Source organism: Astatotilapia calliptera, chromosome 7, assembly GCF_900246225.1.
Source record: "Astatotilapia calliptera chromosome 7, fAstCal1.2, whole genome shotgun sequence".
Lineage (NCBI taxonomy): Eukaryota > Metazoa > Chordata > Actinopteri > Cichliformes > Cichlidae > Astatotilapia > Astatotilapia calliptera.
Window position 1 is genome coordinate 6,177,202 of NC_039308.1, and position 16,414 is coordinate 6,193,615.

Genomic DNA, 16,414 nt, shown 5'->3' on the forward strand with positions numbered 1-16,414 from the left:
ATACCCTCAGTCCTGCCTCTTCCACAAAATCATTTAAGTAACAAGTGATGTTTGTTGACATTAACCTGACTGTTCACCCTCAATTCACATCAATCATTACATTCAAAATTTGAGTAACAATTACTTTAGTGTAGTGGGTTCCATTCTCTTGTTGTCTCGTATGATGAATGCTGTGCCTGTTTTACAGGATTCACCTTCTCCAGCAGCTTTTGTCACTAAAGTAGGTTAGTCCAAGTGAGTGTGTTTGAAATATGAACTGTATTGTTCCTGGCAATTATTCCATACATGTACACGATATTTAGACCTGTTACAGTGTCTCAAGTTGTTTAAAATTGTACATATTTTTTAAACTATTTTGGAGCAGAAAATGTCTTTAGATTTTTGTAAAACTATTTTAACAGGGACTTGAATGATACAGTGGAACACTGGTTATTAGCTAAAAGGTTTGAGTGCAATATGTTTCCATTTAAGGTTTTCCTTGTGCAATAGTAACCTTGTAAGACAGCAATAAATGTTTGTGTTTGATCCAGTGCAAAATGCTGAGTCCTTCTGCTTGGACAGTAAGATCTCTGCTTTTTTTTTTTCTTTTTTTTTTACACAAATTAACATTTACAGTCTGTGGTGTAGTTTTCAATTATATACAATATTGTCATGCAGTGTTTTTTTAAATACTGTAAATACTGGAAGTACTATAAAACTCAATAAATGTTTCATGAGGAGCTTTCTGGTTAAAGTCCAGCATTTATACATTTATTCATGTTTACCTTCACATAATTTACACTTTACATATAGGCTGGTTTTGTCTAAATGGGCACATTTGTTATTTAAAATTTCTAGACATTAACAGGTCAATATCAGCAGAAGTGAGAATTTTGGCCATTTTAAGCATTTAACAAAGAGAGAATAACAAAACAATCAATAGAAAAGTACATTCAGTGCGTTTTACCTTCAGTGAGACTTCACATATTTACAGGTTAGACAGTGTTACTCTTCAGAAACATTGCAGTGTAAATATTCTGTAAATAGCCTAACGAAAAATGACAAAAAAGTACAAAAATGATTTTGGCAAAGTGTTAAAAGTAACTCCTGCACAATGAAATCAGACCCAGCTAAGCAGATCTTGCCAGGGAAGAAATATCTGAAGGATATCTATAGTTTTTCCATCTTCTGCTCTTCTGTTGAGCCAGAAGAGCAGTGTTGAATAAGACAGAGCTTGAATCGCCGTGGTCAGCTAATGAAAGAGAAATCAAAGTCTGCAAAGATTTCCTGTTGCTCAGCAGTGAGGATGCAGGGTGTCCGCGGGAGTGTAAGGACCGGTTTGAGACGAGTGAATTCTTCATCAAAGTTACTGACATCCTGTGGAGCTCTAATGGCTGGCAGGAAGGGAGGCTTCACCTTCTTGGCCAGAAGAGCATCCCAGTCCATTTCCTGGTAAGATAAAATAGGAGTTAAATTGTCTTTTTCAAGAAAGATGCGGCCACGACAGCAGCAGAAATTGCAGGAAATTACAGTTCTATAAAGGCCTGCATCGAGTATAATGTAGAAGATAGTAGGTATAATAACCGGGCGTCATAAAGATACTCTATTTAACATATAATTCCTTTGGAAAATTTGTTGTCTACAGGCCATTTACCAGTATAAGCAAATATATTAGGCATTTATAAACCATACAGAAACATCACCAATCACTTTTTGGCAGACAATTACTTTGGGACACAACATCAGACCCTTCTGTATCTCCACTAAAGTGATGGCAATTAATGCCCAAAATATTCTGACATTTATGTTTGGTCGATGATTTCTTTGTTGTAAAAATGTTAAACCGTTGGAATGCCGGTTTATATCCCTTTAAATTGTGTGTGGGTTGCACTCGTGAAAAAAATCAAATCAAATGAAAGAATCAAACTAAATCAATAAATTGTTAAATTGCCAAATATTTCCTGTTTCTTCAGACTTCAATCATCCAATCCAACAAACGACACCAAAGGGTCAATAGCAGAATAAGCTGTTTGGCATTGGCAGAGAAGATTTGGTAGGTTTTCCATGGGTGCAACCCACATACTGTACTGAACTCTACTGCTCAAGCCACAAATGATCTAAGGAGCTTGGAAAGAAAAGCAACCGGACTTCTTTCAGCTTCTTAAAGACAAAAGTTAAAGAAGTCCGGTCGCTTTTCTTCCCAAGTTCCTTAGATTACCATGACTTGGATGACTGAGAACCTTCACAAATATAAATACATTTCCTTACACATAAATAGACTTTCCAATGGAAGAAGAATTGTTACAAAAAAGAAATAATCAACCAAACAAATTTCTTTACTTTTTCTGCCTTGTTTATCTCATATAGAGTGTTTATTTTTACGTGCACCTAGGATTTCTGGCCAACAAGGCACAACTGCTGATATTTTTAAAAAGGGATTTTTATGTCACATGATCTCCTCAAGCTGTTACATGTACTTTGAGATGGCTGCGATTAAAAGTACACAAACGTAACCCTTGTATGGTATTTTAATTTGGAATCCACCTTTTTTTTTTTTTAACTACCTTGACCTGGATGAAAGAGAACCCACACAGACACAGACTAATTTCTCAACTTCTCATGATAATCACAACCTGAAACTGGTTCCAGTAGATGGCCATACCTGCCTGACCCTGGTTCTGCCAAGGTTTCTTCCTGTTAAAAAGGGACTTTTTCCTTCCCACTGTCACCAAACGCTTGCTCAAAGGGGATCACGTGATTGAAATAATCCAGAGGAAAATGCCAACAGAGTCTTTACCTTACAATATAAAGCACCTTACGGTGAATTTTGCTGGGATTTGTCATATAAATAAAACTGAATTGAATTGAATGTTGAACTCCTTTGCCTCAATTCAAATCAACTGTATTTATATATATAGCACCAAATCACAACAAGCATTGCTTCAAGGAGCTTTGTATTACAAGGTCAAGACCACACAACAATGCTCAGGTCACTCTCTACAAAGCCAACACTGTTGTTTCTTGCTCACTGGTTAAATAATCAAACTTGTGCTCTTCATCATTCCTGTCGAAACTAATAATATTTAAATGAATAATGATTGTGGATGACAGTGGGTTTGGTTGTGCACTGTGAATATTTTGAAAAATCAAATTTAAATAATCTGAAAAATTGTAATAACAATTATCCCAGGTTATTATTTGATACTGTTAATAGCACTGTTTCTCCTCCACCCTGTTCTAATGAGGATGATTCTCAGTGCCCTGAATCATTTATGTCTTTTTCTCTAATTACACTTAATGACTCAATGATTACCTTCTTTACATCCTATTTGAGACGTCCACCACCATTAGCACATCTTTGTTTTCAGTTCACTGAGGCAAGGCAGTGTTCCCTCCTATACAAAACAGCCTGAAATAACTGCTTTACTGAAGAAACTTAATCCATTGGTAGCTGTTACCAAATTATGAAGAAACACTTGAAGAACATCAATTCAGATCTTTTAGCATTTCCTCCAAATGGCAGATTTTTTAACTCAAAAGTAGGACTCCGTTTTTGAAGCTCTGTTATGATCTTTTGATGGCTTCTGATACAGGGACTTGTTTTACACTCTTCCTATTTGACCTCAGTGCAACCTTTGATACTGTTGACCATAAAGTTTTACTTAATAAATTTAAGGTTCTGGCTGGCATCTCTAGCTCTACATTCGATTGGTTTCCCTTCTACTTATCTACAAGGACTTTCTCTGTTAGGACGAAGAAGCTATCCTTGAACATAACATTGTGGGGTTTCCACAATGAGTCGTCTTTTAGTCGACATTTTGTTCATGTCTCTGATGATGGCATTCAGCTATATATGCCTTTTAAGGCTCAAAGCTGGATAGGTGGTCCTCCCTAGTCCACTGTTTAATCAAGATTAGGAACCGACTCACTATCTGTTACCTTGTTCTAAACGGCAACAAGAGCGACACTGTGGTTATAGCTCCTCCTGAAGTATGTCCTAAAATCAGTCAGGCTTTTGCTTCTTTCTGTTCAAATGCAAATTCCAGAAAGGTGATCTCTGGAGAACATGTAAAATCTATTTTACATTTCTGTTTCTTTCATTTAAGAAGCATTTCTAAATTGTGACGTACGGTCACCTTGGCTGAACTCGACAAAATCATTCATTTGTGCGATTGCATGATTACTAAAATGCCTAGATACTCTCTTCCATGACTCCAAACAAACTCACATTTCTCCTCTTTTATATTCTTTATACAGACTCTCACTAGATTCTAGGATTATTTTTCAGTTTCTTATACGACAGAACAGTAAACAGCCAGGCCGTAGGCCATTTATCCCAGCTGCTTAAACACACTGCTGCTCACAGTCTTCAGCCACAGACTCAGAATCTGTTAGATGTTCCTTATAGAAATTTAAAGACTAGGGGACACAGAGTCTTTGAAATAATTTCCACTAATGTGGTTAGCTGACTCTGGACTTCTGCTTAAAAAGCAGTTAAAACCTTTTTCTTTAACCTGACAAGTCTTTGTTGAGACTACGGTCTTAACCTGATTTTGTATTGGAACTGCGGTATTTAATTTTCTCATATTTTTTGTTCCGTTTACTTGTGCAGCTCTTTGTGATTCCTTACTTTTCAGATGTTTTTACTCAGCACCTGCCCTTCCACTATTTCATCTCATACTCGTACCGGGTACTTCAGTGACTTCAGTTGAAGCAGCTACAATAACTGGACACTGACCTCATAAAATTTGTGCCTTTTGATCTCCAAGGCATCCTCTTCTCCTGCTCCCAGTCTCAACTCAGGATTTTTCTGCAGCAGCTGAAACACAGGCGGGAGAAAGAAGGTGATGTAGTAGCCTAGGTCAACAGCATTTAGAATATTCAGATCATATAAATAGAACTCAAATGTGCTGATAAGCTCAACAGACAGTTTAGATTTTGAGCACTACTTCATTATTAAAAGTGTGAATAAAACTGAAGAGGTCATAAAATGTTCCTCATCTGGAGAATTCAGTTTCCTTAGTCTGGGAGCCAACCTTCTGAATGAGGGATGCAGAGTTAGGAGAAAGGAGGCGGGGGTAGCGCACATCATCATTGACAATGCTATCAAACACTTCTTCCTCATCGTCGCCGGGGAAAGGAGACTGAAAGAAAGAACAGAGCTGTAGTAACTTCATATTGTTCTTGACATTATTTAAGGATATAATTCAGGCATATGCTCCAATGCCTTGTGCCAAACAGCTACCTGAACTCTACTCACACAGAAGTGTTTTTACATCTTCACTGGGTACGCCTCTTGACTCCTCTGAGCCAAGCATTCCTTTAACCTTAACTATTAATTCGTGTGAATGCTGATTAGGCATTCGGACTGGCAGTAGTAAAACCATTACTTAAAGAGCCATCACTTGACCTGAGTGTCTTTCCTTTTATCTCAAAAATTCCTGAAGGAGTGGTGGTAAACAGCTAACTTATCATCTGCAAAGGAAAGGTTTTTTTGAAGAGTTTCAGAGCCCATCACAGCACAGAAAGAGCTTTAGTGAAGGTTACAAATGATCTTCTTATGGCCTCTGACAGTGGACTCATCTCTGTGCTTGTCCTGCTAGACCTCAGTGCAGCGTTCGATACTGTTGACCATAATATCCTATTAGAGCGATTAGAGCATGCTGTATTACAGATACTGCGCTGCAGTGGTTTGCATCATATCTAATAGATTCCAGTTTGTTCATGTAAATGGAGAGTCCTCTTTCCACACTGAGGTTATTTATGGAGTTCCATGGGGTTCTTTGATAGTAACACTGTGAGAAATCTTGGAGTCGTTTTTTGACCAGGACATGTCCTTCAATGCACATATTAAACAAATATGTAGGACTGCTTTATTCCATTTGCACAAAATCTCTAAAATTAGAAATATCCTGTCTCAGACTGACACTGAAAAACCAGTTCATGCATTTATTATTTGTAGGCTGGACTACTGTAATTCACTATCATCAGGAGGTCCTTCAGTTAATCCAAAATGCTGCAGCAAGAGTACTGACAGGGACTAGAAAGAGAGCATATTTCTGCTACATTGGCTTCTCTTCATTGGCTTCCTGTTAAATTCAGAATCTAATTCAAAATCCTTCCCCTCACATACAAGGTCTTGTATAATCAGGCCCCATCTTATCTTAATGACCCCAACAGGGCACTTCGACCTCAGACTGCTGGCTTACTTGTAGTTCCTAGGATACTTAAAAGTAGTATGGGAGGTAGAGCCTTCAGCGTTCAGGTGACAGACAACCTCTCTACTTTTAAGATTAGGCTTAAGACTTTCCTTTTTGACAAAGGTTACAGTTAGGGCTGGATCAGGTGACCCTGAATCCACCCTTAGTAATGCTCCTTTTTTCATCCCTTTTCACTTACCGTGTATTTATACACCACACTGCATCTAATAGTTGGGTATTATTTATCTCCTACTCTTCTCCATGGCATGTCTTTTGTCCTGTCTTCCTCCCCTTAACCCAACCAGTTGCAGCACATTGCTGGCCCTCCCTAAGCCTGGTTCTGCAGAGGGTTTCTTTCTGTTAAAGGGACTTTTTCCTTCCCACTGTCACCAAAGTGGCTGCTCATTGGGGGGGTCACCTGATTGTTGGGATTTGGTTAAGCCTTCGTAACACTTTGAATTCACGTTGATTTTTTTTTTTTCATGCGAATATCCAATATGGTGGTGTAGAGAGGCAAGACTATCAATAGTACCCTTGTCCAACAAAGTACAGACCTAACTGTAATTATATAAACATTTGTATATACAAATGGTTGTTAGTTGTCCATAAACAGTCCAGCATTCACTTCTTTTCAGATTTTTTTTTCTTTTACTTAGCACCAAATCACAAGAGTTGCCTCAAGGCGCTTTATATTGTAAGATCAAGACCCTACAATAATAATTCATGTTTGGTCTAAATAGACTGGTTCTTATATAGCACCTTTTTCCCTACTTTAATGTCCTCATTCATCCATTTATATAAGAACTTTCTCTTCGCCAAAATGCTTTCTATCAACACACACTCATGTTCCCAGCTGGGATCATCCCACCAACCTTCCAATTAGTAGATGACCTGGTTTACCTCCAGACCTAAAGCCAAAGTCATATTTAGACTTTGGCTTTAGGATAAAGTCTAAACATGACTTTATCCTATCTCTGAAACATGGTTTTAATATAGGAATTTTGGTTTGTCTGAGCTGGGATGATTTTTCAACATTAATAGAGCATTGAATTTAGCAATTTGGCAGCAAAGTCTAACAGGAAAAGCTAATTGAACTAACAAAGCATTTCATGTGAGGAAATGTGAGGTAACATCAGTGTTTAAGCTCTTCTGTATGGAGGAATGAGTAAAGATTACTTTAAAGTAATGCAGTGATCAATAATGAATGGAAATGTGTAGGAAGGTCTACACCAGACACTGAAGGTGAAGGTGGACATTGCCCCAAAAAATTCAAACCTTTTTCTTCCTGCAACCTTATGACACGGTGCATCTTTATATACAGTCTATGGTTTACACTGACCTCCCCCACCAGCATCTCATAGACGAGGACCCCCAGCCCCCACCAGTCCACACTGCGGGTGTAATTGCTGTCTGTCAGCACCTCTGGAGCCAGGAACTCTGGTGTGCCACAAAAGGTTGATGTGCGATCCCCGTGGCCCATTTCTATGCACAGTAAAGTGTCACAGAGTGACGACAGGGATTGATTACATACTTGTTTAGTTGGTACTGTTCATGCATATAAGTGTGAGTGATTAATTACAAACTATCCATGTACATTCATAGCCTTTGACACAAACACTATAGAGTTCTGAAATCTGGCAAAACACAAAATCTAAAGCTTTGACTTTCTGCACTGAAGATACAGAGACCACACAGTTTGATTTTTCAACAAAAAAATAAAATTGAAATCTATTTACCTTCTTTGCACAAGCCAAAATCTGCTATCCTTACAAAGCCATCTGCGTCCATCAACAGATTGTCCAGCTTCAGGTCTCTGAATGACACAAACAGAAAAAATGATGCCTCATGCTCCTGACATGCAGCTCATAGTTACGAGGACATAGTAATAAATTGCCTTGAAAGGACTCACCTGTAAACTATTTTGTTTTTGTGGAGAAACTCTAGACCCAAAAGCACACACGAGGAGAAAAACCTAAAAATCAGAGAAGTGGTAGAAATAACAGCACTATCCTGGATTGTAGCGGCAGGTTTTACAGAAAAAACATGAGCTCACCGAGCCTGACTCTCATTGAAGATGCTGTTGTGAATGTGCGTCATGAGGTCTCCTCCGGGCGAGTAGGCCATCACAAAGCACACGTGGTCTGCAGTCTGGAAACAGCCGTACAGGTTCACCAAGAATGGATGACGAGAGGAGTTGATCACTTCAAAGATCCTCTTTTCACACATGAGGCTGAACATGACCACACAGATACAGTGGTAGAAGTGACATATTAATACCCATCATCTCCTTCCAACAGTCTTAACTCTATTCAGACCCTTGCAGTTCAATCTTTAGATGTCACAGGTCAGAGTAATCATCGTCATACTGATATATGGTAATTAAAGATGGGGACAGAAATATGCAGATGCGAAGCGCTCCCAAATACTGTGCACCTTTTTGTGTCGGCTGGCTATTGAGCTACAAAAACAACAACACAACCCCCACCTCCATCCATCTTCCTCACCAAACGTGAGATTCCTCATAAACAAAATGGGAGGAGCTGCAATCAGAGATTTACTACAGCCGGGACGGGACACTAGACCATGTGTACAGTAACATTAAATGGGCCTACAGAGCAACACCCCTCCCCCGCCTAGTACAATCTGACCTGCTCTCTTTGCTCCTTATCCCTACCTACATCCACCTCAGTCCTCCAAGCACTTGGGTCATTAAAACATGGCCAGATGACACTCGCCTCCAGCTACAGGACTGTTTTGATCTAACAGCCTGTTCCATCTTCAAACAGCGGGACCTGGAAACCTGCACTCACTCTGTCCTTTTCTGTATTAAGTGTTGTGTGGCGAATGTGATAATGACTAAAACCCATCTGTTTTTCATAACCGAAAACCTTGGATGATGGGTAAAGTACCGGCACGGATCAGAACTCGTAACTCAGCCTTCAGGCTGAGGGACAGTTCCATGTACAGCGCTCCCACAGCCAACCTGAGGAAGGTATCCAACAGGCCAAGGAGGCCTACAGGAGGAGGACAGACGGCTTCCTCATTGATAACAACCCCCACCAGGTGTGGAGACCTCCAAGCCCTCACCAACTACAAAGGCCTTTTTACCAGGATTTTGATGAAGGTTTTGCTGTCAACCTCGATTAAGCTAATTGTGCGATAAGAGCCACACTTGTCAGGGGGTTTTATCCTTTTTAAGGATCAATGACATATTTGCTGTATACAATGACCTTGGGAGGGAGCCTGTCATTGCTGAGTGGAGATACATATTTGAGAGAGGCACTTTTAGTCAGTCCTAAATTATCTTATAAAATTCAGGTCCTTATCCATTCAGTCAAGGAGCTTTTCCATTCTGTAAAGCATTAATTACTTTTACATCTCCTTTTACTCTTTTACAACAGAACCAGGGTCGGCTGTGACTACCTGGGGGTGAGGGTAAGAGAGGCGAGCAAAGAGACACTGGAAAAAAAACAAACTGGGAGAAAGGGATAACGTTCCAGCATGCAGGAACACTCATTAAAATTATAATTTGTATTCTATTTGATAAATCTTTTTGTCTGTTCTTCATCTAGCTCAACAGCTGTTCACCTAATCTGCAAATGGTGGGTGCATGCAAAGTCTGATGCTGTGTGGTTGAGCAGTTCTCACATTTTGCCTTTTACCTAAAAGTTGTTCTCTAGAGAGACTGCTCCATTCTGTGCAGGAGGAGGGACACACATACACAAGCATGTTTGTTTGGCTCTCTTTGTGTGTGCATTCATTTACATTAATGCATTCCCAAGATTCCTACACCTGCATTTAACCATTGCAGAGATTTACTCAAACTCTAAAGTAAAGTAACTTTAAACCCTGAAACTGCGCTCTGAAGGATAACTTTTAACAGAATTTCACTGCACCGATAGTCTAAAACTCACTTTATTATTTTCTCTTTCATTCCCTGCCACAACTGGCATCCATCACTCACTCACTCACTCGTGTAATTTAGATGAGAAAGCTAAACCCTATATTCTGCCCAGCCAAGTTTGTAATGGGCACAATCACAATCACTGAATCAGCCTTTAGCTGGCTTCTTTTCAAAACAATAACTTTGACTGTCTTGTGAAGGCATCTGTACACTGTAACTACAAAATATAACCTGGGTTACACAGGCACTAGTTTTATTCATGAACAGCCCTTAACTGATTTTTTTTTTTTTTTTTTTTTTTTACTTTTAAAGAGGGAGGAACAGAGGACGATGTAGAGTGGAGGAAGATGCATACAGGTCAATTAGATGCAATCTGAAAGAGATGGGAGACTTCAGTTGATCCAAAATGCTGCAGCAAGAGTACTGACACGGACTGGAAAGAAAGCGTATTTCATCCATACTGGCTCCCTGTTAAATCCTCCTAATATATTAAAAAGTAGAACAGGAGGCAGAGCCTTCAGCTTTCAGGCCCCTCTTCTATGGACCCAGCTCCCAGTTTAGATTCAGGAGACAGACACTATCTCTACTGTTAAGATCACGCTTCTAACTTTCCTTTTTGATAAAGCATATAGTTAGGGCTGGATCAGATGACCCTCAATCCTCACTTAGTTATGTTGCAATAGGCGTAGACTGCTGGGGGATTCCCATGATGCACTGAGCGTTTCCTCTTCACTTACTATGTGTTTATACACCTCTCTGCATTTAATCATTAGTAATTATTATTATCTCTGGCTCTTTTACACAGCATGTCTTTTTTCCCGTCTCCCTTCCTTCATCCCCAACCAGTTTTCAAAGGACAAGGTTAGCAAAGAAAAAATGGAATAGCTAAGGACATAAAGAACGTAGACATGCATATAGGGAGACTAGGTGTGGAAAAGAAAAGGTTTAATTTCATCAAGCACTGGGAACATGTCCAAGACACCATCCACTAGAGTCAAAGCATTTTGGAGAAGACGAGATGAGATTACATACCTGTCAACTTCATCACGTGTCACAATATCACCTTTCTTCAGGGCTTTGATGGCATACATTTTACCTGACCTCTTATACTCTGCTAGCAGCACCTTGCATCAAATAAAAGAAACAGAAGTAATGTGGCTTAGTAGATGCACACATGGTATAAATTAGAAAATCCTAGGTGTCTTCCTTCTTGATTTACAGGATTTTCAGAAAAACTTGATCTCTGACCTTAGCTTTGAGGTCAAGGTCACTGAGATTTGAATTCAGATTTGCAATCACTACATTGCAATAGTTGCATATAAATTGTATTCCATGTTTAATGAAATGTTGCAGTCCCACTGTTGCCTTACAAATATAGGAAAGTAAGTTTAATGTATACCTTTCCAAAGTGACCTCTCCCTAGGACTGAAATACACTTGAAGTCTTCTATTTGAAGCCCTTTATCCTTCCTGCATGAGGATACAAAAGTGCACATGTTTATGTCCTGAAAGATTCCTTCATTGATTTCAGAGAAAAAAAAATGAATAAATAAAAATCAGTGTCTTTGTTACCAGAAACTAGAGAAGCAAACTTCAAACATTTATGTTACTGAGACGTGAACCTTCCGTTTGGATCCCAAACGAACATCTTCAAATATTTCATCTACACAGAATATCTACACATATCGACACAGAACCTTTAGATGTATATTACTTTAGAACTGGAACCACAGGAAGTTAAGTGTGGTTTATTTTTACTTATCCTATTTCACAGAAGGAAATAAAATCTTGGGTTGGTGATCTGGAGTACCCGAAAACTGTCTAATCAAACCTAACAAATTCACAAACATTAAGAAAAAAAATAAATCAGTATGACTTACAGTGTAGGTGGAAGAACAGACGGTTGTCTCTTTGGCTTTGGACTCTTGTTCTCATTGGAAGACTGTTTTTTTTTTTTTTTTTAGCAAAACAGAAAATAGATGAACTGACAGAAAGTGAATCCTTACAGAAAAACAAGAGCAGTATGCGAGTCAAAGCTGTAAATTCCCTCCACACCATCCATGAATTCAAAAGAGACTGATCCCAACCCTGATTACTTTAGGATACTTTCTAGAAAACATTATGATAATACGTTTCAGTTTTTATTACTTCAATTTGATATCTATTTGTAAAGATATGACGCCAAAGTTCAGATTTTCTCATCTCTCACAATACTAAATATTTTTTCCATAAATTCCTGGATCCAGAACTGGATTAACTCCAAAAGGTTGTCACATCTGAATTGAACCATGCACCAGTACTGTAACCATTTTCATTCAAATCATCCATAACTTTTTGAATATTCCTGGTAACAAACTGGACTAATCAGTTGCCTCCTCGGACCATAGATGATTAGTTTAGTTATTTTGTTAAACACGTTACAAATGCATCTAGTGTTTGTATTCATTTGTCACGCAGACGGGAAGCTTACCAGTGGGGAGTTTTTACTGTTCTTTCTTATGGAATGTGGAGATCTGCCTGGTGGTTCTTCAGCAAAATTCAGACTCATTACTTCAGGTTCTCTTAAATAAACCAGAACAAAATATAGTTTATTACACTGTACCATTCTGCAGTTATTGTCTTGAATTAAGAAACTGACAAATAAATCATTAAAAATGATACAAACTTCAATAAACAAAAAGGGCGAGCCATTAGAAAAAAGAAAAATATTAAATATAAAAAAAATATTAAATTTGTCTCATATTAATACAACAGAAATCAGATCAAACCCGAAAACAGGTCTATATTACAAGCGGTACTTAATCTAAAGTAGACCCATCTCCGTCTGTGTGGAGCCTGCATGCTCCCCATGTGTCTGTGAGGGCTTCCTCCCACAGTCAAAGGCATACATGATGTGAGGCAGAGTGCTTTAAGTATATAAATATATTTGAATTATATCTAAATGTATGATTAAAATGCAACATGATTCTTTTGGATTGCCCAAAACAATTCCATTCATGAGCTGAATAAATCCTGATTAAGGTATACCAACCTCATAAGGATAGCATCAAATCTTTTAAACAGATAAAAGATGAGCTTAACATCAGCAATAGACTTCTTCTGCTATTTAAAATTAAGAAATGTCTTAATGTGACACGAGGAGTGGGAAAAAGTTACAGAGAAAATGGGGGTGAGAAATTTATAACTGCAAATACTACATTACAAGTAAAAAGGAAATCTGCAACGGAGCACACAGGGTAACAAGCTCAAACTCTTGGAGAGAATTCAAATGGAACGGCCCACGCCACTAATACATGCTGGAGAAAATGTGGTACACATACTGGGACTTGCATACATATATTCTGGCCATGTGCAGAGTTAGATATTGGAAGAACGTTTTCTGTGCGCTCACCAAAATTTGGCTAAAGAAGATTATTGGTGGCAGCAATTACATGCATTACAATTAGACGGCTGAAGGCCGACACTCCAACTTATCACATGTGGTTGGATAGACTTTGGGAAATCTGACTAATGGAGCAAATCTCGTACTACCTAAGGCTTTAGAAACACTTATTTATTAGGAGATGGAGACTTAATTTTACATTTTTTCAACAACGAAGAGAGAGAAACACATTAGCGGGCTAGAAGGGGGCATGGAATTTTAAATTTAAATCTGATTAATGGGGTTTCCTCTCTATTATTGTAAGGTCCTTATTGGGGGCGACTGTTGTTGTGATTTGGCACTATATTCATTTTTTTTTTAATGAAATCTTAATTAAATTCTCTTTATAACATCTATGAGCATTTTCTCATTCAATTGGTCAAATGACCCTTGCAAAAACAAACTACCAACAATCATGTATGTATTCTTTCTGTAGTGTAAGTTTTTGTTGCTGTGTATTTTTCCCCCCACTAATTTTTCTTGTATGTCTGCACAGGGTTTTTTTGGAGAGCAAGAAAATATAGAATCACACATTTTTATAACCTTCAATAACATTACACAACCACTCCAAATACAGTCCAGTGATAACATTAGATTCAGCCTTCCAGTCAAGTTAATCTGTCCAGTCTGATAATATGAGCAGAAAAACAGCCTAAAGCAAACAACTTATTATTTCACTCTTTCATAGATGTCACAAAGAGATATTTCTGGGTCACAACACAGAGCCTTACTGTGCTGGTGAAAGAGCTGATGTAGTACTGGGCGCTGCTAATGGAGGGCTCATGGGCTCCAGTGAGTTGCAAGGAGGCAGGATGCTCATCATCAAACGGCCCCAAGCAGCAAAGTTCATGTTCATTTGGGCGGCACGCAGGAAGTGCTTCCCTGTGAGCAGGAATGATGGGAGAAAATTAAATCTGAGCTACATGACTGAAAAGGTTTTACATGCAGCAAATACTATGTAAAGAGAAAATGCGGTGCTCAAAAAACTTTGAAAACACCTCAGATCTCAATGGGAAAAGAAGCCATGTGGATATCTCCACTGATGTGGAATAAATAATGTATTATGAATGAAAGGTTACCACATTGTTTGATGGCAATGAAAGTACAGAGGGCTGAATTTAAAAACACCCCAAAAATTAAAGTGAAAAAACAAAACAAAAAAAACAACGATGCCGCAGGCTGAAATTTTATTGCAGTAACTCAGAATGGCACTCAGCAGTTTGTATAGCCTCCACATGCTCAGAGGTATTATGTTTGATTTAAGTCATGCAAGTGTGGGGACAGTCAAAGGAATAAATTCCTTAATTTTCCACGAACTTCCAGCATATTCTCCCCACATGAGGCTGGGCATTGTCATGAACCAGGAGGAATGTTACAGGCAGCATAATGTTCTCCATGGCTTCTCCAAATCCTTTTAACATCTGCCACATGGGAACCTACATGGGAATCTGTAAAAACCCCAAAGCACCAGTTCTGGTAATCTACAGGGTGGGCCATTTATATGGATACACTGTAATAACATGGGAATGGTTGGTGATATTAAAGTCCTGTTTGTGGCACATTAGTATATGTGAGGGGGCAAACTTCTCAAGATGGGTGGTGACCATGGTGGCCATTTAGAAGTCGGCCATCTTGGATACAACTTTTGTTTTTTTCCCCCCCCCATAGGAAGAGGGCCATGTGACACATCAAACTTATTGGTAATGTCACAAGAAAAACAATGGTGTGCTTGGTTTCAACGTAACTTTATTCTTTCGTGAGTTATTTACAAGTTTCTCTTTGTTCGCAGCCATTGACATGTCGAAGAGGTTAACACGTGAGGAACGGATCGAAATTGTGTTGATATCTGGTGAACGCAGCAACCGGGTCATTGCAGCAGATTTCAATGCAAGACACCCTACGAGACCACCCATCTCCCATGCTACAGTTAGCAAACTGCTTGCTAAGTTTCGTGAAACTGGTTCAGTGTTGGATTTGCCAAAATGTGGACGCAAGAAAACCGTCACTAATGAAGAAACATCAGAGGCTGTCCTAGTTTCATTCAGCAAGAGCCCACAGCGTAGCACTCGCCGCATATCACTGGAGAGTGGCATTAGTCAAAACATCCCTTCGGTGGATATTAGCTACTCACAAATGGCACCCTTACAAACTCCAGCTACTGCAGCATCTCAACGAGGATGACCCAGATCGGCGCACAGAATTTGCAGAATGGGCAAAACAAAAATTGGAACAGGACCCTCAGTTCACGCAGAAGATTTTGTTCAGTGATGAGGCAAACTTTTATGTGAATGGTGAAGTTAACAAACAAAACCACCGCTATTGGTCTGACGCTAACCCACATTGGATGGATCCCTACAAGACTGTTGGACCAACAAAAGTGATGGTTTGGTGTGGTATATATGGTACAACGATAGTGGGTCCATTCTTCATCAATGGTAACCTCAAGGCCACTGGATATTTGAAATTGCTACATGATGATGTGTTTCCCTCTTTATGCACTGAAGCTGGCACGTTCCCTGAGTTTTTCCAGCAAGATGATGCACCACCACATTATGGGTGCCAGGTCCGAGCATTCCTAGATGAACAGTTTCCTGTAAAGTGGATTGGTCGTCGTGGGCCAGTTGAATGGCCCCCATGTCTCCCGATCTGACCCCCTTAGACTTTTATCTTTGGGGTCATCTGAAGGCAATTGTCTATGGTGTGAAGATACAAGATGTGCAGCACCTGAAACTACGGATACTGGATGCCTGTGCTGACATTTCTCCTGCGGTGTTGCTATCAGTGTGTGAAGAGTGGGAGAAGAGGGTTGCATTGACAATCCAACACAATGGGCAGCACATTGAACACATTTTATAAGTGGTCAGAAACTTGTAAATAACTCATGAAGGAATAAAGTTATGTTGAAACCAAG

The 16,414-nt window shown here is 39.1% G+C and overlaps 1 protein-coding gene across 1 annotated transcript in view; it reads right to left on the bottom strand.

The window, feature by feature from the left end:
- Window positions 1-728: 728 nt before the first annotated feature.
- The window catches only part of pkn3 (protein kinase N3), a 32,001-nt gene continuing 16,315 nt past the window's right edge, over window positions 729-16,414 (bottom strand). The window contains exons 11-22 of the mRNA XM_026172718.1: window positions 14,235-14,385; window positions 12,553-12,643; window positions 11,963-12,024; window positions 11,483-11,552; window positions 11,116-11,207; window positions 8,233-8,409; window positions 8,089-8,151; window positions 7,916-7,992; window positions 7,519-7,661; window positions 5,016-5,123; window positions 4,718-4,798; window positions 729-1,428 (exon numbers count right to left, since the gene is read on the bottom strand). Coding sequence (XP_026028503.1) covers window positions 1,228-1,428; window positions 4,718-4,798; window positions 5,016-5,123; window positions 7,519-7,661; window positions 7,916-7,992; window positions 8,089-8,151; window positions 8,233-8,409; window positions 11,116-11,207; window positions 11,483-11,552; window positions 11,963-12,024; window positions 12,553-12,643; window positions 14,235-14,385 — 1,316 coding nt within the window. The 3' untranslated portion in view covers window positions 729-1,227. The remainder of the gene's footprint in view (window positions 1,429-4,717; window positions 4,799-5,015; window positions 5,124-7,518; window positions 7,662-7,915; window positions 7,993-8,088; window positions 8,152-8,232; window positions 8,410-11,115; window positions 11,208-11,482; window positions 11,553-11,962; window positions 12,025-12,552; window positions 12,644-14,234; window positions 14,386-16,414) is intronic.